The 21,735-nt window shown below is 39.2% G+C and overlaps 4 protein-coding genes across 4 annotated transcripts; 2 read left to right on the top strand and 2 right to left on the bottom strand.

The window, feature by feature from the left end:
- Positions 1–640: 640 nt before the first annotated feature.
- Positions 641–8,630, bottom strand: LOC110050466 (cytoskeleton-associated protein 2-like). Its single transcript, XM_089273621.1, has 13 exons — positions 8,536–8,630; positions 8,318–8,453; positions 8,125–8,167; positions 6,906–7,093; positions 6,555–6,587; positions 6,130–6,234; positions 5,540–5,815; positions 5,187–5,219; positions 4,572–4,782; positions 3,083–3,256; positions 2,692–2,758; positions 2,406–2,553; positions 641–1,351 (listed from the first exon to the last, which is right to left on the bottom strand). The coding sequence occupies exons 1-13, from the start codon at positions 8,588–8,590 to the stop codon at positions 1,120–1,122; spliced, it is 1,701 nt and encodes a 566-aa protein (XP_089129747.1). The 5' UTR covers positions 8,591–8,630; the 3' UTR covers positions 641–1,119.
- A 13-nt stretch (positions 8,631–8,643) lies between these two features.
- On the top strand, positions 8,644–9,796 carry LOC149104174 (uncharacterized). The gene is made up of 2 exons (XM_089273620.1): positions 8,644–9,059; positions 9,209–9,796. The coding sequence occupies exons 1-2, from the start codon at positions 8,644–8,646 to the stop codon at positions 9,783–9,785; spliced, it is 993 nt and encodes a 330-aa protein (XP_089129746.1). The 3' UTR covers positions 9,786–9,796.
- Positions 9,797–11,552: 1,756 nt separating this feature from the next.
- LOC110050508 (uncharacterized) lies at positions 11,553–15,419 on the bottom strand. Its single transcript, XM_089273436.1, is given in 4 exon segments — positions 11,553–12,259; positions 12,474–12,733; positions 12,958–13,072; positions 15,042–15,419. Coding segments are annotated over 4 exon segments (1,125 nt in total). The 3' UTR covers positions 11,553–11,887.
- A 2,863-nt stretch (positions 15,420–18,282) lies between these two features.
- On the top strand, positions 18,283–21,611 carry LOC110050468 (uncharacterized). The gene is made up of 4 exons (XM_089273582.1): positions 18,283–18,856; positions 19,965–20,091; positions 20,616–20,729; positions 21,052–21,611. The coding sequence occupies exons 1-4, from the start codon at positions 18,470–18,472 to the stop codon at positions 21,591–21,593; spliced, it is 1,170 nt and encodes a 389-aa protein (XP_089129708.1). The 5' UTR covers positions 18,283–18,469; the 3' UTR covers positions 21,594–21,611.
- The last annotated feature ends 124 nt before the right edge of the window (positions 21,612–21,735 follow it).

The raw sequence follows: 21,735 nt of genomic DNA, 5'->3' as shown, positions 1-21,735 counted from the left end.
AGCTTTTGGCTCTCTTAACTCAAGTGTATGGTTTGCCCTTTTTCAAAAAATTCATAGTAGCCAGCCTAGTTATACGATCGTAACTCCACCAATATAGCATCCAAGCAGACACGAGACTCCCTTGACTCAAAAATGGTCCAATCAAGCATTATCAGTCTTTCTTCGGGAAGAAAGCCGACCAAAAAGCCTGCTGCGTCGAGTAAAAATCCGGTGGCTAAGCCAAAGAAAACCGCTGCTACAGCGAAAGCTTCCACAAAGAAATCTACGGGAAGACAGACTGACAATACTTGATTGGACCATTTTTGAGTTAAGGGAGTCTTATGTCTGCTTGGATACTATATTGGTGGAGTTACGATCGTATAACTAGGCTGGCTACTTTGAATTTTTCTCTTAAAAGGGCAAAGGACATACTTCGAAGCTCTCCTTTGGACTCGCTCAAAAAGAGAGATCAGAAGGGAGCAGCATATTTCAGAACGGGTTAGCCCAGAACCCTGTGCATGTCATAACCCTCCCAGGTATACACCTACATGGCCCTCATTTAAATTGATTTGGTTTTCCTATCTCATTGGTCTAGTCATCTGGGATAAACTCCTTACACAGTTGAAACTGTGAAGGTGTTGAATGCTTTATGATACAAGAATTATTTTAGGCTTCCGCTTTTCTCCTTTATTGAAGAAAGAAAAGGTCCTTGAAGCACAAAGCTACAGCTTCATTTGGTCTACAGCTATCCATTCATTTACAAACATATCTACTTGTTATGTATACAAAGACTGTTTTTCCTCCCAAAAATACATGCACATCTCATTTTGTTTAAAACTTAATTAAAGTACAAAATGTACAAATAAAGGATTCGTTGCTTAAGTGTGTTTCGTTGTTTTCAAAACATGAGTGCTAAACCAACCAGGAAGGTTCAAGACCACCTTGAAGCATTTCAGATCTCTCAAAATAAAGACATTACGTTCCTTTACGAGCATCATGCATGTAAAATTCTTCAAAGGCTGAAGGAGTATCCGATATGAGAGAAAACAAACATTAACTGTCATGCTTCGACCTAAGTTTTTAAACAATGCTATTTTTTTTGCCGGCGTAAAATTAATTCTCAGTTAAGTGAGAGTCATATCACTGATTGTAATCGAGCCGCAGATGTTTCCAGGCCTCATTAAGCTCAGCACGGACAGCAAAGTTAGGCTTGAACAACACGTCCTGCTGAATTTCCTCAGGAAGTTCTCCCAGTGTTCTCACGGTCAGACCATGTTCCTGGACAACCGAGGGATGCTGGGCACTAGCATGCTCCAAACGAACAGACCTGCGCACTGGAGTCAACACGGGCTTGCCGAATGTTGCCTTAAACCTGCAAAATACAATCGATCGATAATTTATTTTGCTACTGTTGAAAGGAAATCGACATAGAGAAGAGAGGCGAGAATGCGTATCTAAGCTACAGTGGAACCCCGCTAATACGTTCACCAACGGGCCAATAATATTTGGCCGTATTCAACGAGGTGGCCGTATTAACGGGGTAGGGTCACATTTCATGACTGGTCCAAATCGAGTAACGTCTCAACAGAAGCTAACAGATATATCACAATTGTACTTCTTAACAACTGTTATTATAAACCCCGGAATGCAGTTAAAAATTGAAACTTCAATCAATACAGACGATATTAACAGTGGAAAAATGAACATAACTGGTTTGAGCGGCCGCATAAACGGAGTGTAATTGGAAAGGATTATACAGTTTGGGGTTTCAGAATGTAGCCGTTGGTCGTATGAACGGGGTGGCCGCATTAATGGGGTTTTCTTATAAGAAAATGTGTGGGCGTGAGGTGGTGACCGTATTAACGAGGTGACCGTAATAACGAGGTGACCGTATTGACGAAGTGACCGTATTAACGAGGTGACCGTATTGACGAGGTGACCGTATTGACGAGGTGACCGTATTAACGAGGTGACCGTAATAACGAGGTGATCGTATTAACGAGGTGACCGTAATAACGAGGTGACCGTATTGACGAAGTGACCGTATTAACGAGGTGACCGTATTGACGAGGTGACCGTATTGACGAGGTGACCGTATTAACGAGGTGACCGTAATAACGAGGTGACCGTATTAACGAGGTGACCGTATTAACGAGGTGACCGTAATAACGAGGTGACCGTATTAACGAGGTGACCGTAATAACGAGGTGACCGTATTAACGAGGCGACCGTATTAACGAGATGACCGTATTAACGAGATGACCGTATTGACGAGGTGACCGTAATAACGAGGTGACCGTATTGACGAGGTGACCGTATTGACGAGGTGACCGTAATAACGAGGTGACCGTGTTGACGAGGTGACCGTAATAACGAGGTGACCGTATTTACGAGGTGACCGTAAGGCGGGTCTCCACTGTACTTACTTTTTTCTGTAAGGTGTAGCTTCGGTCAGGCAGAACTTGATAACTGAAGAGCTGAGGTCCTCTAACCAACTGTCATCGTTCATATCGATGTTGGTTTCTCTTGGAGGTGACACTGGAAACTGATACATGTCATCGGTAACCGCTGCATCTGAGGATCAAGTTACTTTCCGTTAACAAAACTGTGGACAAAAACCACTCTTTGAACTGCTCTATGTATGGGCGCATCATCTCCTTGGTATTTTTCTGTCACCGCAATATTTCATTTAGTATACATGTTGAAACATACCTTGCTGACAATTTTCCTTCATGAAATTCACAAAAGCGCGCACGGCATCTCTTAACATAGACTCTGGCTAAAAGAACACACAAAATCCATTTAAAAATATTTAAGGTACAATATTAGTTTCCTATGCAGCAGGTCTATGTCTTCATAGACCAAATGGCGGCTACGAAGGGAGCTACGTGTAGTTACTGTTAATTTTTTCAAGACAAAAGAAAGTCAAGACTATTGGAAGGATTTATTTTTTCCGACAAAGCTTACTCCTTTTATAGAAAGTGTATAAGGAAGCATACGAAGGCATTCATAGGAAATCAGCCCACTTTCCCTCAAATAAGATGGCGTCGAAAACCGCGGAAGAGTAACAAGAGTCTATGGGATGACCAAATAAATGAATTACCTGCGCTTTAAAGACAAAGGCTTGCTCCAACAGGCACACCACCCGATCAAAGTCTTTTTCTTGTTGAGCAATCCTGGCACGACACAGCCAATAGTTTGCTATCTGAGAGGCGTGTGGGCAAGACGAACTGTACAAGTCAAGTTTGGCGGCGATTATCTCTGGATCACAATCGCCCTGAAAACAAACAAAACAACCAACAATTAACATGCATGTTTCTACTGGCCCAAACAACTGGATCTGACCACTATAAGACAAAGTCGGAGTATTATAAAATGACGCTATTTTACTATAAATATCAGTCGATCATCGGACGATGGACGGCGATCCAAATTTTTCCTCGGTATAATTTCCTTCAACTGCTCTTTTTACACAATGGACCGTAAGGACGCATCCTTTTTGTTTCGCCTTACCAAAATGCTGACTCACCGGTTATCACACTCATGTCCTATGCCGCGCTATATATATTTCATGATCGCCTACCAAGGTAGACTGGAAAATATCTCAGTAGGAATGAGCAAAAAACTCAGAAGATGCGTGACACTATGCAATAAATTTAATACGAGGCTCAAAAGCGGGCTTTTAAAAGTGTCAAATAGTTGCTTGTAAACTAAACGTTTCGGGCTTGGCCCTTCTTCAGTAGGTGGAAAGATCAAGCCACGCCATACAAAAAACTGTGGGCGTACGCACGCACGGAAAGTGCGCGCACGAAGTACAAAGGCGTGCTGCAACATATGAAAATCATTGTTTTAGCAAGCGCACGTGGAAAATATCTTCCCGATTGTGCGCACGGATTGTCGGGGTCCACATGCTGGGAAGAGTTTGACGGATTGATGGGTGGGATTTTGTCGATTTTAGTGAACGTTAGAATGATTTACTACTGTAGTTATTCGAACGAGCTGGGACTCTGCAGAGGCTTCAGTCAAAGCAAAATGTCAGGATCGACGCAGGGTGGCGCAGTTGTTGTGTGGTGGAAGTTCGACTGCAGCAAAGAATCACAATCAGCTAACTTGGGCTTGTTTCAAGTCACTGATGTATTATGGCCTTATTTTACGTTTCGGCAGTGTGTCAAGGTTGCATTTGTATTCTGGCTTGACTGCGTCTCGCCAAAATACAAACCATAGCCGTGCGAACTCGCCTCGGCTGATACGCCGCAGGAGCCTGCGAAAAAGTACGATAAGGTACACGAGGTCTCCAGAACACACATGATAGGAACATATTTTAAATAGGATTAGAGGATATCTGCCCACAGCAGCGATCAAAATAGGTGCAATTAATGACGTGGTTAGTAAGGAATATCTTGCCAAGCCTTGTTCAGATTCCTTTATCAGCATAAAATACCTTTGCCCTCTATATTTTGTTTTAATTAGTACAAGTCAGGAAAATTCAGCTTATTTCACGTTGTCTTGGCAGTCTCGAACAAATCCGGCCCATAAACCCAGAACGAAAAACGTCAGTTTTGATTCATGGGATATCAGTAAATAGTGCTTACTTTGTCCAACTGTTGTAGACATTCTTGAAGTTTGTCTTCAATATTTTCTCCTTCCCCGGGTGAGATAGCACAAGTTACACTTTCAGCCAGTGTTCCGTCAGCTTCAGCACAATAATCAAACGACAGCCTCTTTATTTCCTCAGGTCGGATTGGTCTCTGGATCCAACTGGAATGTTTCATTACACTTGGAGTATTGTACTTTGGTGTTTTCCTGTAAAAAAGAGAAAAACTATTAAACTTGACCAGTGTGTCATCAATTTCGAATTGTCCGGCTTACAACTTTCGTCTGTTTTCACTTGAAAACGGACGAAATCAAGGATATTCTCTACCCGCCCCCTCCATTTATTTTTAAAAAATATCCACATTTCAGAGCGTTTTCGAAAGTTGCTCTCGTTCATTAAAACTATCATTCATCTTTTTCAACCTTTTAAGTATGAATGGGAGGCCAAAATTTCTACAAAAATGTGGCAACTTGTGGCTAAGTAATACAATGTACATGACTATATATACTGGCACAGAACTGACTTGGATTGACTGGCAAGAAATACATTGAAAAATAGAGATGTTAAAAATTAATTAAGAGCTCCTGTGAGTAGCGATTTAGTTGTCACTCACCCTTTTTCAGCAAGCCAAAGTTCTAAACGTTCCCTGTACACAAGCACCAAAAAACAATGTTAAGTTTAAACTTCACACATCATTCTCAAAATTCATAATTCCAAAAATAAATAAAGTGATAAAGATTCAAACAAACCTAAAAAAGGACTGTGTGAATGGGGCTTATTAAGATACTTTGAGTGGCATAATTATTTTCTTGCTGTACGTTTTACTCAATAAAAACTGAGAGGTTCTTAAGATACTGTAAATGTTTGTCCCACCAAAGGAGTTTGTGATGAGAATTCACAATACATTAACTTATAAACACCCCCTACTGAGTATCAACCTTATTGTAGCTCCGCAGGTACACCAACCTCATATCAAGTGTTTCGTCTTTGTATGACTTTGTTTCAGGATTACTGAAGCCAGCTTCATGTCTGTCAACATTTGAGGGTGGAGCCTGTGTTTTGCATTGTGTTGCTCTGACCAAAGATTTCTCCTTTGACTGATGCCCACAGCTTGATTGTATTGTGGTAGCTTTGCAATGGGAGAGGTGGGAAGGGGCAAGATAACCTGTTCTCTTGATGGTTGAGTTTGCCTGTGACAGAGGCTTTGCACCAGCTGGTGTGTGATATAAATCATTGTTCCCCCTGCAGATTAAAAAGAAGAGTTATTCAGTTCTCATTCCAAATTTTTAGGTGTTTCAACTTACATATGGTAAGTACTAAACAGCTAGATTATCAAAAAGCAACTAAAGAACTGTCTCCGAGAATTAAGTTTTTTCAAAACTTCAATGTCTTTCATTTTGAAGACTTTTTTTTTTCAATTTTTTCCCATTAGTTTCTGCCATTTGTCAAGTACAATTCAACACAATCAAATTCTTATTGTTGGGTTGGGTTGGGGCGTTCTCAAGGTGTCACATGATAGTGGTGCACCATACAGTTCAAAAATAAAAGTAACTTACAGTTTGTGGTAATGCTGTATGTTTTCTTTCATCTCAGCTGGCTTTCTGTTCAGTTTTTTCATCGCTGTTTTAGATTTTATCGCAGGCCTTTCTGGGTTGCCTCTCCTAAAGATAATAAAAGAAGACATGTATACATGCGTATGCCACAAGTTTTCAAGAACATTATAACAAACACTTAAAAATTAAAACTAAGACTTAACAAGATGAAGGGGAAATGCAATATTACATTCGTTTGATAAACCCTACACTGTAAAACTCTATTTTTCTTGGCCACAAATCTTAATGGACAGAACAGATCTGTTTGAAATCAGGGTTATGGCAAAGAAAAGAAGCAGCCTCTGCAAAATATCAGCTAACAGACCTACTGAAACACATAACAACATGATTAAAATATGACAATCAAGTTACTTGAAAAAAGACAATACCTCTTTTCAGCCCTCCACATTTCAAGCCTTTCCCTAAATCATTAAGAAAACATATTACTTTATATTACTGAGAATGTTTGCATTTTATTTAGTGTTACAAATAACAATAAAAAATCTAATCATGTATAACTGGGTTCTAATACGAATGGTGTCTTCTGAGATCTCAGTTACATTTTTACATATGCTGTACATTCACTCTCCTTGATTACATTGGGCAGTGCACAGAGTTAGACAGCATGTTGATAAACAAACATAGCCATTTACTACTTTAGAGAGTCATGTAAAAATAAAATTAATGATTCACAGTTACAAAATTTATCCTGAATAAGACAGTCACTTTGCTCAGTTTACCTCATGCTAAGAGTCTTGTCCTTATGTGTTTTGGAATTTCCATCTGTAATATCTGACCTTCTTGGTTTTGGGAGTTTCTGAATATTGAGAGTTGATTTTCTTGGTACAACATTAAATGTTTTTCTTCTCTTCTTGAAGGAAGCAAGGTTATCTGTATGGTCAGGGATTCTCTTGTATCCTACTGCAGCCTAAAGTAAAATATAAAGAGAGCTATTGTAAAAACAAACTTTATCTATTAAGCTGACTTCATTGTCAGTCAGTTGTTTAGTGAATCATGAGATTGACCCCTGTAACAGTAGCCTAAAGGTAGCCTGTAACTTTTCCCGTGGCAGAACGCTCAGTAAAAGTGACAAACAACTGTATATTAATACATGTACAACTGACAAACATTACTAATTTTGTGGTCAAGGTAAGTATCATATTGCCATCAATAAAGTCATATTCCCAGCAGCAGACCTGTGTGCTACTCAGGCCAACCAGGGCACTATACAGGCCAGTATCCCGTCATTTTGCTCCATGGTTAGATAGCTCTAAGCTGCTCCAAGTCAGTTCGCTCCAACACACATATAGATTATTCCTCGTTCTTTCATCCACTGCCAAGCCAAACTTGGTTACATGTGTGGAGTGGTCTAACTTTTGGTTGGAGCTAACTGACTTGGAGCGATATAACCGCGGAGAAAAATGGCCGTAAACCTTCAGGCCAACTGCATCATAATTTAGGCTAATCAGGAAGTGTAATCACTTCATGCCAAAAACAAATCTGTCATTAAATTAGCCCAAAACATTCTTTTAGAGGGTTGTTTGTTTTTTAGTGAATGGCACTACTAAAAAAGTAACTTAGGCCCTAACAGGAAACTTTATTAGAATGAAGAGATCGATCAGTATACACATCTCCAACAGTAGCAGCAACAATAACAGCAACAATGAAACTAACAACAACAACAACAACAATAAAAATAGCAACAACAACAACAACAACAACAGAGTAGCGGTATTAAGTAGTAGTAAGGGAAATCGGTCTTCTAACCTACTAGAGGCCTACACGATTGAAGTCGTTTCGCCTAAACGATCTGAGTCGATTCGCCTAGACTAAGCAGACTAAGGTATTTTCTGTTCTTAGTAACCTACGCACAGTTGGCGATTCGGCTTTACTTTCAAGATTTTAGATCAAGAAAGAAAAATTGTGCGATTTGTTAACAGTAATGATAATATAACATACGTTTTCCTTCACGTTTTTGTTCGTCGACGGTCCCTTAACATTCCTATGAAGAACGAGAAAGAAGCAATTTTAGACAAGGGGACACAACGACATTGATGACTCGATAAGTCTACAATGATGCACCCACAACATTTGTTAAACATAAGCCTATTCAAGTTAACGATAACAGTTTCCAACAACTTTGAGATGTAACCTTTTTGAGAATCGGTGAGTGTTGTTATTCATTTCTAAAGAAACAGCTGATATCGAACGATTAACAGCAGTTCCAACATCGCAAGTCAACGACCGTCTCATTCGACGCCACTTTTCCAACTTTTCTTTCATAAGATCTGTAAGGAATAAAGAAAATTGTTCATAAAATGATTAATTCTTTGGCCGATTGTTTCAAAATTTCTTTGGAAATTTAGTTACCAGTTGAACTAGGTGCTTTAGTTGCGGGTCGACCAACAAAACTATTGTCCGCCATTTTTTCAAACTTGAGGACGCCGTTATGTCGAAGTCGCTGATTGGCTGCTTTTTATGCGAGCTGTTTGTGAGCCGCAATGTGAGCGTGAAAAGCCAGCGGTAAACAAACTAATCAAAATGGCGGAACACGAATTGGTGGAGCTTGATTCTGTACAAACCCTTTATTTCTTGCTCGAAAAAGCTGTCAAATTTCCAAACCAACAACATTGTGCAATTGAGGAAATTATCACCATTCTCAGGGCAACAAAGTTTGATGCCAAAGGCTTAAAAATAGCGTTGGAATTTTACAAATGTCTATTCCCAAACGCTGTCGTTCCGTTGGAAAGAAACCTTTTTGCTCGTGGTGTTTTGAGTGAAGAAGATATTACCAAGCCAGCCCTCCCTTCTTTTTTGGCGCAGGTTTTATTTGAAGTTGTGACAAAGTCGGCCACAGATTGTGCTGAGTACTGTGCAAACGTTTGGGTAGAGAGGTATGCTATATCACATTGCTAGTAAAACAATTTTGAGAACCCTGTCTTGGCTTTGCTTACTATAGTGTTTTGTAATGTAGATTTGAATAAGTATATACGTAAAACGTAAACGTATATACGTAAACTCAGGAAAGCTGTCTTTTTTTCAGAGTGGAAGCCCAGCACAGGGAGCCTAATGAAGTATTCAAGCTGGATCTACCAAATCCTATGGGATTCTTAGACAACAAACATTCAGCACAGTCCAGCCATGTTTCCTCTGCTATTTTGAAATCATTTAGTTTGTTAACTAATGCGCAAAGGCAAACATTGATGTTGGAATGTTCTTCACTCTTAGAAAGTATTCCCTCTCAGTTTTACATCAGGATTCTTGTTGGGTTGTTTGTTTTCCTTGAACTTTACAGATCCCAGATAAACAGAGACAATGATGCTTATCTCCCAGAGGTTAAAATTTGGGCAGACACTTGGATCCATTTGTTGGCTGCCAGTCTTTTTGGGAAGTTTAAGAGGAGTTCGCCACAGAAAATGTTAATCCAAACACAAAGATGCGATCTGACCGTTCATCATATACTGTGTGGATTAATGGTCTCTACAAACTGTTTCATTCTGTTGAGATCTTATTCTTGTATTCGTAGCAAGCTTTTGAAAGGATTGGACCAATTGATATTGTATAGTTCTGGCTTTACGTCCACCTGGCTTAATACAATAAAAGTTTATTTTGAGTTCTAAAGACAGAAAAACTAACTTTTGTATTCAAAACCACCTGTTTGTGTTGAGATTGAAAAGTATTAATTTATTGTTATAGGGCAATCTACATCTAAATCCCTTGATCTTTTTTTTAAATGCCAAAGGAAATGTTAACTAAAAACAAGTATTATTTGTTCAGTTCACTTTGTGGCAAAAGTAAAGATACTCCGATCTCCCTACCCTTTTCATATACCTCTATTTGTGAAATCCCTATTTTTTTATATCCAAAGCCTGAGAAAGGTACACTTTTTGGGTGGAGCTTTCCCATAGAGGTCATGATAGGAAACCCCCACCCCCCCTTGGGGCCAACTTGGAATTGGTTATCATTTTCAGAGGAATATAGAATATTGTGAAGAGGTTTGAATAAGACGTTTGTTGGAAAATCTGTGAAAATGTTAGACTGCATGGCATTGAAGTTACAGTAGCTTTATGATGAGAAGACTGGGTTTTAACTGTTCCGGCCCCCGGTTAACCTTTAAAAAAGGGAAAGTGCAAGCAGTTGCTCACATATATACTTAATTTATTCCAGAGGTAAACTAGGTATACCAACAAAAACTAAGAATGAGGGACAAAAAACAGGATATGTATCTAGAAAAGGAAGTTAAGAGGTTATTCCTATGTGAAAACTCCCTTAGAAAGTACAATAAAAACAAAATCAAAATTAACATCCTTAACTACAATGAAGTACTGTATTTAAGCTCTTCTGTTTACTTCAAGTAGTGAGGCAAAACCATGCCGTGAGATGAATATCTTCGTTACGGTGTTCGTTAAGCGAAACTGCTAAAGACGTTTTAAAAAGAAGACGGCAAAGGAGGCGTCTTGTAGCGACTTGTTGCCGTTTTGTATGTTTAAATTTAAAAGTTATTGCGAAATTTTCAAATGAAGAGTTTAAACCGAGTTTAAACCGAGAATTCACATATGCATTTGTATGTATTTAAAATGTAAGCAACGTAGAGGGAGACTACTTTGTAAAAGCCTGTGAGGGTTTCTTTAGTCCTCCTCCCAAAGCAATTTTATGCGTAGTACTATTCAATATATACTTTTTAATTATGGAAATAAATAAACTAAACTAAACTAGACATAGGAGATCATCCAACTGCAGTGACATGTTTGCCGATAGCAGCGGAAAGTTTTAAGTGAATGTCCGGTTTCAAGTGAAAGTCTGGTTCAATCTCTCAAATGGACGGTTGAAAGGCCAAGCTCAGTCAATTCATATTTACGGAATTGTTCTTCGACGATGCTGGTGACCTGGTGTTGAGCGGCGAAATCACTGACGCGCTCGCATTTGGGTTCGAGGCGAAGAGCTTTGCCAAACAAAACACCTGATAAATTGAACTCTTTCCATAGCCTGTTGGCTAAATCGCAAGAGCATCACGGCCCTACAGTAGAGTACGACCGCTAGATTGACCAATCACGGCGCGCGTAGTAACTGAGAGATACCATAAATAAAATGTTAAAACGTGGCTATTGTGCTCATACTACCCTACTCTTCTCCCAGTTAAAGCTCTTTCACATTTTCAAGATTAACTCATTACAGATTGGTAAACTTATGTTTTCTTATTATCATCGTTCACGTCCCTGTTTATTTCCAGAATTATTTGTTACTAATAATCGAATACACCACTGTGACATTTGAAGAGCCTCAGAAAATCTTCCGCATCAAATAAATGAAGAGCCAACGTGTATTAATTGACGGTTCTTGGTTCCTTTGCTTTTTGGCTAAATATGTCACCTTGAAAGCAATACTTTGAGTTATAGAAAAGGGCAATAACCTTTTTCTTTCAAGATCAAGGTGCAGCGTTCCCGGTTTCCAGAGGGCCATGATGCGTGCGATGTACAACTGCTCAGTAAAAGTGCCTTCGCATATATGTGACATCTTGGTTATAGTCCAGAAGAAGAGCAACGCCTAGAACATTGAGAGATTCTGTGGTTTTTATAATATCATCGATTAAACGTACATTGCGTGGACCGACTGGGCGGTACTTATGAAATTCTTCGAAACACCTGCCTTTTACAAAAAATTACAGGTAATAAAAACCAGGAGAAAATCATGTAGTCTCAAATCAGGTAAACATGATGATGTATTAGCGTAGACCGACACTGATGAGCTTGTTGCTGCGCGCCGAATGACCATTGACGTTAAATGCTATACCACTGAGATCAGGCCGATTATATGCCGCTGTACGGAAGTAAGGCGAGGCCGAGTCACCGCACCAATCGTTGCACTTCTTGTAACAGTTGCGGTTGAACCCGGAAATAAGGAAGCCGGAGTAAAGCGAATCATCGCAGATGAGCAGCTGGTATGCGTAAGCGTCGACTACCTCCATGTTGTCCCACAATCCATAAGTACCAGCAGAGTTGCCATAGTTACCGATGGCTGTTATTGGCTGGTTCGTTCGTCTCTTAAAATAGAACTTGTCTCCAGTTTGGTGATCCTCGAAGATAATTTCTTTGAACTGCAAAAATACAAAAGATAAATAACTGTAGAAAAAAGTAAAAGCCTCTTTGTTTAAACAAAACCGAGTATCAGAATTAGTAGAGTATTAGAGTATTAGAAAGAAAAAATAACATGAGAATTTATTTGACTGGATTGGATTATTCAACACAAAAGATTATTTTATTGGAACAAAGGTGAATAGACCAAGAGTGGATAAAACATAATTAACTTACAAGGATGTTGTTGCAGTCTGTCCTGTACCCCACACTTCCGTAAGGAAACAGAACGTTGTATACGATTTCATCCTTGGGTTTGGCATGTTCATCAGTAGTGTAACACATTGTCCATCCTCCATTAAATGACGTCATGTCACAGTAGGCCTGGAATGCGTTTGAATAACTTCCTTCATCCGGGTCCAACCAGTACAAGCCGTCGCCCTTAGAAAGACCAATTGGAGAAAACTATCACATGATTTCACAGGGATGTGGAATCTCTAATGCAATTGTGATTTTTCTGTGCTTAGCAGTGCTGTCGCAATCTAGCAATTGGTAATTTAAAGGGAACCGTGTAAACATCTCAGTAGACCGCCATGTTGAACTGAAGTTTCTCTTCTGTCTTTTTTCAACTAAATGAATCGAAATTTTGTTTTAAAGCCATCGAAGGGGTTCTCGGTATTTAAAAATATCTATGTTTAATTCAAAGTGAGGTTTCAAATACCTATTTCACAATGTTTCCCAGCATATCCTACAGCACATGCGCACTGATAATCGTTGTTCTCGTACTTGGCCACACAAGTTGCTTGGTTCAAACACGGATCACTGGAGCAAGGACTCTGTCGTCATCAGCAAAAAAGACTATTATAACACCATTATACACTGACTATGCGTTCATTTTCTTCCAAAATTTCGTCAACTTAAGATTCTGTCTTAAGATTCACATGTGATGAAGACATATGATTGATCATCGCAGTATACACACAACTTCAGCAGTTGTGAATTTAAAGCCTTAGAAATAATTAAGGCTTGAACGGGATTCGAACCCACGACCTCTGCGATACCGGTGCAGTGCTCTAGTAACTGAGCTATCAAACCAACTGGGAGCTGGTCATGTTGTGAGTTTGTAATATATCCGTAGATGGTGAAGAATGCAAATGAATATATGAAATATCATATATTTGAACTGCGGAGAAAGAGATGAAGACATGATTGATCATCACAGTTATGCACACAACTTCAGCAGTTAGAAATTAAAGCCCGAAAAGAAAATTCAGGCTTGAAAGGGATTCGAACCCATGACCTCTTCGATACCGGTGCAGTGATCAATCATGTCTTCATCCCTTTCCCTGTAGTTCAAATATATGCACCGGAATCGCAAAGGTCATGAGTTCGAATCATCCCGTTCAAGTCTGATTTATTTATTTATTTATTTATTTTCAGGCTTCAATTTCACAACTGCTGAAGTTGTGTGTATAGCTGTGATGATCAATCATGTCTTCATTTCTTTCTCCGCGGATCAAATATATGATATTTCATACATTCATTTGCAAGATTCACATGTCTAACCCTGAATTAGACTGACATTACAAATATTTGCTCCTAAAAATGAACCTGTTATTCAACCATCTTTTATGCCATCGTCTCGCCAAAGCTTAAACATATTTAGAAGCTTAGTTTAAAATAACAAATAACAATAAAACACGCAATTTAAGTGTTGACGAGCCAGTAGCACTGCGGCACTAATTAGAGACTGACACTGAAATAAGCAAACAAATATTTCAAATTGAATAAAAACTTGTTAAAAAATCCCAGTTGGTGGGAGGTTCACCCGTTGGTTATTTACAAAGCTTGGGGGAGTTGAATTTGGGACTACCAAACACAAATCCATCCAGCGGCAAGGGGACGATTTGAACTTGGGACCTCTGCATTACAAATCTAGCGCCTAATCATTAGGCCAAGCCGTCATTATTTAAACATTTGGTCAATGCAAAATGCAGACTGCAGGCTAACAACTGCCCCGCACCTAAAATAATCAGTACCTAATAATACCCTGACCCTAATACTAACCGTCAATGAAAAACAGACTGCAGACTGAATAAATTGATTAAATGTCTTGACTAAACCCCGGCAAGTTTTAGTGGCGTCTCTAATCGTTAGACTCAAAGCCCTATCAGCCGCTTGGAATCAATTTGTCAGTACTCTGAGTTATTGTTTAATAAAACACCCGTCTTCAACTAACTAAACTTCCTTTCAAACAAAACCGAACCTCCATGATCTTGCTCTAAACTTGGGAACTATATTCTTAACAACAGGTGTGAAGTTCCACAGATCAACAAATTTTTCTTTGTTTCAAATGTTTCATTATTAAAACCTGCTTCTAAGTTCCAAACATCAATATTATTTGAATGGAATTAACATTGAATATTATGGCAAGTAAATGGGATGTCCTCCAGGATACTCACCAGCGAATAAAAAATTCTCGATCACGAAGTTAAACAACTTCGCTTGAATGATACTAACTTTTTTTGTTTCAATTAAAAATAAATAAAATTTCATTTTGGATTTCAAAAGTGGTTTCCTATGTATATTTAAATAATTGCAGATTAAAAATGTATCGCCTAACAAGTTGACTAAGGAACCACCGAGTGTCTCGTGTGTTCTTAAATGTATTAATTTCTAAAAACAATTCTCTGGCCGTGAATGCGGATTATAAAGATTCGTCTTGTAATCTCAACAGCACTAGCTAACCAGTATCAATAGAGCTAAAATCAAAACTGAGACCTGATTGTTAGACAGTGGACGCACCTTTATGCTCAAGTGATGAAACGTTGCGTTTTCAATAAACTTGTTAGAATTGTTGTATTTATCACTTGGTAACAGTTCGCATATCATCTTTCCGTCCTGATCACGAAATGCCGCCAGGTTTGTTGAGAAACACGATGAGTGATCGACACAAAGAAAACCGCACTCTCGAGGCTCTTTCACTGAAGTTGAAACCAAAGGAGCTAAGTTCAGGTAACGAAACTTGTGCGCTGCAAAGTTAGCGAAGGCCACACCTTCCCCTGCATCTCGCTTCAAAGCTTTGGAGCCATCGACGTACACTTGACTTGCTGTTTGATTGACCAAGTGCGCTGTAAAAACTAGAACGAAAACCTCCACTAGCTGAATCATTTCGCATTTCATTAAAATTTAGTGCATAACTGAATGAAGACTAATGTATATCTCGGCCTTGCACTTAAGCTACCCACCAAACCCTTTTGTAGATGCCAGAGAAGGCAAGAGATTCACGTCATGATGACGTAATGATCACTTTTTGCCAATGAGGTAGTTAAGATTTCCATTGGACACAGAAAATGCATTCTTTTGTGCACAATCAGGGTCCAAGATCATAGCTTGTTTTACTTGCATATAATAAACCTAAATAAGAGCTTGTACAAGCAGGTACGGCACAATCGGAAGCTTGTTGTTGTAGAGACATCATTGAAGTTAACATGGTTAATCCATTCTAGTAATAAGTGAGGACCGTACTGATTACACATGGTGTTAACAATCAAAGATGGACCCTCTAAAAAGAAGTTTTAAGCTGGCTGGTAACTGTTTCGATCAAGCACTTTACAACGGTTATACTTTGACAGGTCAATATTTCAGTATATAACCGCATTTTACGTTATTGGTATCAAATAAATGCACGATCATTGGTGAACAAGTTGTAGTCATCTTCTGGGCATAAAAACCTGCCCGGCATAGCAACGATAAAACCTGTTTTAATAATAATATAAAACACTCTTAATGATAGCTTTCAGTGTTGATATTTCAAAAACAGCTCGGCCAAGCCCACGTTTTATCATCAAATTGTCCTGCGACTGAAGGGGTCACCCTGTTTAAATATCGATGATGATGATGATGATGATGATGATTATTATTATATATAACCTTTTCCAAAGTTTTAAAGAAATATATCTGTAGTTAGTATTTAGAGGCATTTCTCATGATCAAAGATGTAAGGTGGCTCTTAAGGACGGTGCTTACTTTTGTTCGTGCGCACACGTTCTGCCCATCACGCAAGGCATGATTTACACCCAACGCGCACGCAAGGGTTGAAATGGCATAATCAATTACTCGACCAAGTGCGCGACTAAAATGACAGCTAAATTTTCCCACTGTGATCAAATCAATTTAAATGAACTTTTACTAAAACCAGGAACACCAGAACAGAAGCATATTGCTAACCAATTACTGTTCATAGACCTTAATAACCTCCAGCTGAAAAAAAAAAACTGTTATACGTAGGAAATTATACTTAGGTCCAACTGTAAACATGTACCTGCAGATGGAATAGTGCGCGCGCAAAACAAGTCTAACCTTAACCCTAAACCTAGCCCTAATTTTGGTTCCTGGATTCCAATAGCCCTTGCATGCAAAGATTTACTTTTTCCATATGGTACAAATCTGACGTACAAATCTTTGTATTTAGTAGGCAATGTCCTTAATCCTCTTTACAGAATTTATATCGGGCTCGCATGCACACTTGTTTTGTGTTCTTCCCAACAAATGTTCGAGCAAAATAGAGACTAACTATCTTGTGGAATGTACATGGCCAATACCAGGTAAAATTAAACAGTATATGTAACTAACATGATAAAGATACATGCAACTGATAAGTTAATTAAGATGGTGAATTTTAAGCTCGGTAATGAGATGTGAAGGTGAATTAATCAACATGACCCGAGCGTGGGACAAAGAAAAATTCTGAGTCCCCGACGGGAATCGAACCCATGACCTCCCGAACACCGGGCGGGCGCTCTATCCACTGAGCTACGAGAACTCATGGACAGCAAAGTCATTTAACTGAGTTCATATATGATAGGTGTCCTGCATACTGCTAGGATCAACGCTATCGAATTCATCGTGAGTAGTGATAAGTTAATAAAGATGGTGAATTTTAAGCTCGGTAATGAAATGTGAAGGTGAATTAATCAACATGACTCGAGCGTGGGACAAAGAAAAATTCTGAGTCCCCGACAGGAATCGAACCCATGACCTCCCGAACACCTTGCTCTCCATGAGTTCTCGTAGCTCAGTGGATAGAGCGCCCGTCCGGTTTTCGGGAGGTCATGGGTCCGATTCCTGTCGGGGACTCAGAATTTTTCTTTGTCCCACGCTCGTGTCATGTTGATTAATCCACCTTCATATACATGCAACCTTGGGAAGATCTATGAGTCACAGATCAATTGCGAATTGCACTCCGGTTAACCTAAATACACTGAACACCTCGATTAGCCTAAATCAAATAGCTTTTCAGTCAACCAAAACAGTATTTGGGATGACTCTTTCTTTTATCTATAGGTGTATATTTTATGAATATAATTTGGCGCCAGTTACTGCATGACGGGGCCATTGAATGCTTATTGTTTCCACGAATTTTCTGTGACAATCAGTAGCAGGTTGTGTTATAACTATTTTAAGGTAAATAAGGTTGTGGAGGAACTGCTATCGTAAAACCCCATGTTTGAGTTACTTAGGTGACAATCGAAGTCTCTACAGGATACTGAGGTGACCCCAGTCTAGTTTTTACAATAAACCTTTTGTTATTCGACAAGATGACTCCGACAACCGGTAGAGATCGTTGTAAAAACGAAACAATACCTAGTGCTGTTTCCTACTTTCACATTATGCTTCTAGCAATTTAACTTTAAACTCATAATTCCATATGTTCAACTGTTGTTGACTTAAAATAGCTCAAACTGTTTGCAAGCAAAACACAATCATATAAAACAACGTCAGATCCCTGGGCACCAGATATTGTGTAATCACCATTATTTGAATTTAAATCAAGCGCTACAAATTATTCTATTTTTAAAATTTATTTTAATGTGTTAACATTATGTTTAGGTCTCCTTGCAAACGTTTTGTTTTGTCTTCTTTTTTTTTTACTACGCTGAAACATGTCAAAACCGTTGTCCGCGTATGCGGCCCATGTCAAGGTCATATTGCATTTCGCTCCAGGGATCCGCGCTCTGGTTAATTATTAACTTTAAAAAAATTCACACTCATTATATTAAGGTCGGTTTAGTATGTCTGAATGGACTTTACAGATCAGTTGCAATGTCTTCTACTTTGAACCTGTGATAAAAAAAAACACTCCTGTATCCCCAAAATGTTTGCTCGGCATAATTTCATGCACCAACGTCAAAGTTATTACCACTTTGATGTACCCGTAACAAACTATAGTTATGTTTAGTTCATTTGCTCGAGCAATGATTCTTGTTCTTGTTTTCACCGCACACTTGGTTAATCAAGCAGCGAGTGGAGTTTTCATCGATGGCTCCAAAGCCTTGAAGCGAGATGCAGAAGAAGGTGTGGCCTACGCTAACTTTGCAGCGCACAAGTTTCGTTACCTGAACTTAGCTCCTTTGGTTTCAGCTTCAGTGAAAGAGCCTCGAGAGTGCAGTAAACTTTGTGTCGATCACTCATCGTGTTTCTCAACAAATCTGGCAGCATTTCGTGATCAAAACGGAAAGGTGATGTGCGAGCTGTTACCAAGTGATAAATACAACAATTCTAACAAGTTTATAAGCCACCAAACGTTTCATCACCTGAGCATAAAGATAAGAAAAGAAGTGCTTTAAAACTGTTGTTTAGTGTTAGATAACTGATGTTTTGAAAAGAAAAACAACAGAGAAAGAAACAAATGTTAAGAATCAAGCTTTTTTCTCACTCAGAGACTCCATATAAGTATTCGAAAATGTCTTCTACCATTGTTACCATTTTTGTTCATTTCGCACTCGCATCAAACGACAAAATCCCTTAACGAAGAACACCAAATTAATTTTAAGTGGTTTTATTCTGTAACTGTTCTTGAATACAACAAAGAAAATTAAAAACTTAGCGATTCACATGACAGGTGAATCAAAATTTGCGTGTCGATCTGTGCATACACTATACTTCAGAGAGAGACCCTAGAACTACTATACGGGGTGGTGAAACAACAACAAAATGGATTGTCACCAGTCAGGTCGTGACTCCCAGTCACGTTAACAATAGTTTCCCTTTTTTGAGAAAAAAAGTGCGATCATTCAAGTATGGAGTTGACAACTAAGCCTGAGTTTCACTCAGGACGAAATCGTGGTATGTAACCCAGCATTAGTATTTCTTCTGGTGAAGCCTGTTCACTCATCTTTTCAGGCGTAGATCGCTATTTTTTGGCATGCTGATAAAAACTTCGGCCAAAGGTCGAATTTTGTGCTGATTGAGAGTTAAACAACGAACAAAATGACGCGGTATATAACTGAGTTTATTATACATTGAACTCACCATCTCTTTTCTGATTGGTCGAAAGCGTACAGTGAATTTTCGAAATCAGCGCCTGCGACGTCATCTCTGCAGATTATACAATAATCATGTCAAGGACACTCAAGGTCACGGGTAATCATGTCAAGTTCGCGCGCTTTGTGTTGCTTGCCGTCAGTGAAGAAGCAAAAACATGACTTCCATTTTTTCGTACAATGTATAACAAAACAATTATTAGAACTGATTCGGATTTTGTGATATCCAGGATAATCAAGGTCTCGGTAAGTGTGATAACCCCTACCTCGACCTTGATTATACTGGATATCACAAAAACCTCATCCAATAATTGTTTACAATCAGTTCAGGAATCAGAGAGGAAATGAACGCTCGTAATAAGCAATAACTATCTCAGCATTGAAATGTATCTTTACAACACAGACACCTTGCTACAGCAACTCTTGTAAGAATCAAGCAACTTGCGTAGCCAAGTACGAAGACCACGCTTATCAGTGCGTATGCGCCCTTGGATACTCTGGAAAACACTGTGAAATAGATATTTTACATTGTACACGTTAAGAAAGGTAGCATCGACAGCAGTGACAGTGGTTGTAGCGCCGGGTAAATAGTGGTAGTGGTTAGCGGTAACGTGGTAATGGTAGAGTAGTGGTAGTGGTAGTGGTAGCGGTAGCGGTAGTGATAGTGGTAGTGGTAGTGGTAGTGGTGATGGTAATGACAGTGGCAGTGGCAGTAGCGCTAGTAGAGGCAGCTGTTAGTGGAAGCGTGGTAGTGGTAAAGCAGTGGTAATGATAGTGGCAGTGGAAGTAGTAATAGTAGTGGTGATAGCAATGAGAGTGGTGTGGTAGTGATTGTTTTGGCTTCTGCTGTGAAGCAAATTAGGAATAAAAGGTGTTACTAAAGAGTTGCTGTTGCGGCAGCACAACATTTTGATCCTTGTAACTGTTTAAACAGAGTTCACATATGCCTGTGTAAAATGTCGTGTTGCATTTAGATCGGCTAGGTTCGGATGCTTGAGTTTCTTCATATTCCATCAGCATAATTCATGTAAAATTATTGTCATTTTTCTTGTAGCTCCTGCTTATTCGTGTAACGAAATAATCTCTAAGACAGACGGGGAATACTGGATCAACCCTGAGAAGAGTGGACAGTCTTTAAAGGTCTTCTGTGACACGACAACTGACGGAGGTAAGTAACAAACATGGCTCAGAGAAAAAGAGAAAGCAAACACTCCACAAAACTATCAATTTAAAAAAAAAAAAAAAAGAAAAAAAAAAAAACATCGTGCGTTTAAGAATTTATTTAGTACCATCACGCATCTTAAAGTATTTCCAACGAGGATTCGAAGTCGTGGTGTTTGAAAATGACAAGTACATTCACCTCTGCTTTATCGTGATTTTGCTTTATTTTTAAAGACTTCCTACCTTTTTATATATTTACGTTCTTTTTTGAGTGATAATCTTCCTTTACCAGCTGATGATCATGATCATTAATTTTTACCTGATCTCAGGAGGTTGGCTGCTTGTCTCCAACGTTGTGATTGACGAGTCATCCTCATCACTTCAGTTGTCACTCGAGACAACATACCGAGGAATTAGCAACTATCACAACAATAAAACGTTTCTAACGACAAGTGCCATGCATGAGCTGAGAACACACTTGGCATTCACTCAACTGAGATTCTACTGCAGTAAGCTGCAGGGCACGCGTACTTTCCATGTGACCACGGTCACTGACAGCATTGGTCAAGCAGTGGTCGAGTATTTCAGCGGTCAGACGGATGTCCAGCCCATCGCTTGCGGGTCGTTTGTTACAATGGAGAATGACAACTCGAGATTAGCAGGACAATGTCATCTTTGGGGGAGAGAAAATGGTGTGCTTCGAGTTGGAAAATGGGGTCATGGCGAAGATCAAGACAGACTATTTCGCTTCACAATTTTTAATCATGCCAATTACTACTGGCTGTTTCTTCTCGATGGCTCAAAAGTTCGCTGTGACGACCTCAGCGATGCTGTGTCTGCTGGGGATTTTTGGAAAGTCTTTGTTTGTTAAGGACTTTAAAAAAATGACTGCTTATAGTCCTTGGCGTTTTTCTGTGGGGAAGTAAACAGGTCGGAAATGGACATGATTTTCTACGGGAATTGAGTGTCAAATATACAACTTCCTATACTGTTGATTATATGTTATACCAGTC

This window comes from Orbicella faveolata, unplaced genomic scaffold (assembly GCF_042242905.1).
Source record: "Orbicella faveolata isolate gen_17 unplaced genomic scaffold, um_ofav_v1 contig_35, whole genome shotgun sequence".
Classification (NCBI taxonomy): domain Eukaryota; kingdom Metazoa; phylum Cnidaria; class Anthozoa; order Scleractinia; family Merulinidae; genus Orbicella; species Orbicella faveolata.
Note: the sequence above shows the minus strand (reverse complement) of the source record. Positions and strands in the feature narration are given on the sequence as shown.

Coding starts and splice junctions, on each gene's coding strand:
- LOC149104174 (XM_089273620.1), top strand. CDS start 8,644: ATGCGAGCTGTTTGTGAGCCGCAATGTGAGCGTGAAAAGCCAGCGGTA. Junction 9,060..9,208: donor GCAAACGTTTGGGTAGAGAG/GTATGCTATATC, acceptor TCTTTTTTTCAG/AGTGGAAGCCCAGCACAGGG.
- LOC110050466 (XM_089273621.1), bottom strand. CDS start 8,590: ATGGCGGACAATAGTTTTGTTGGTCGACCCGCAACTAAAGCACCTAGT. Junction 6,235..6,554: donor ATGTGGAGGGCTGAAAAGAG/GTATTGTCTTTT, acceptor TATTATCTTTAG/GAGAGGCAACCCAGAAAGGC. Junction 2,759..3,082: donor CCTTTGTCTTTAAAGCGCAG/GTAATTCATTTA, acceptor GTGTTCTTTTAG/CCAGAGTCTATGTTAAGAGA.
- LOC110050468 (XM_089273582.1), top strand. CDS start 18,470: ATGTTTAGTTCATTTGCTCGAGCAATGATTCTTGTTCTTGTTTTCACC. Junction 20,092..20,615: donor TGAAATAGATATTTTACATT/GTACACGTTAAG, acceptor TTTTTCTTGTAG/CTCCTGCTTATTCGTGTAAC. Junction 20,730..21,051: donor TGACACGACAACTGACGGAG/GTAAGTAACAAA, acceptor ACCTGATCTCAG/GAGGTTGGCTGCTTGTCTCC.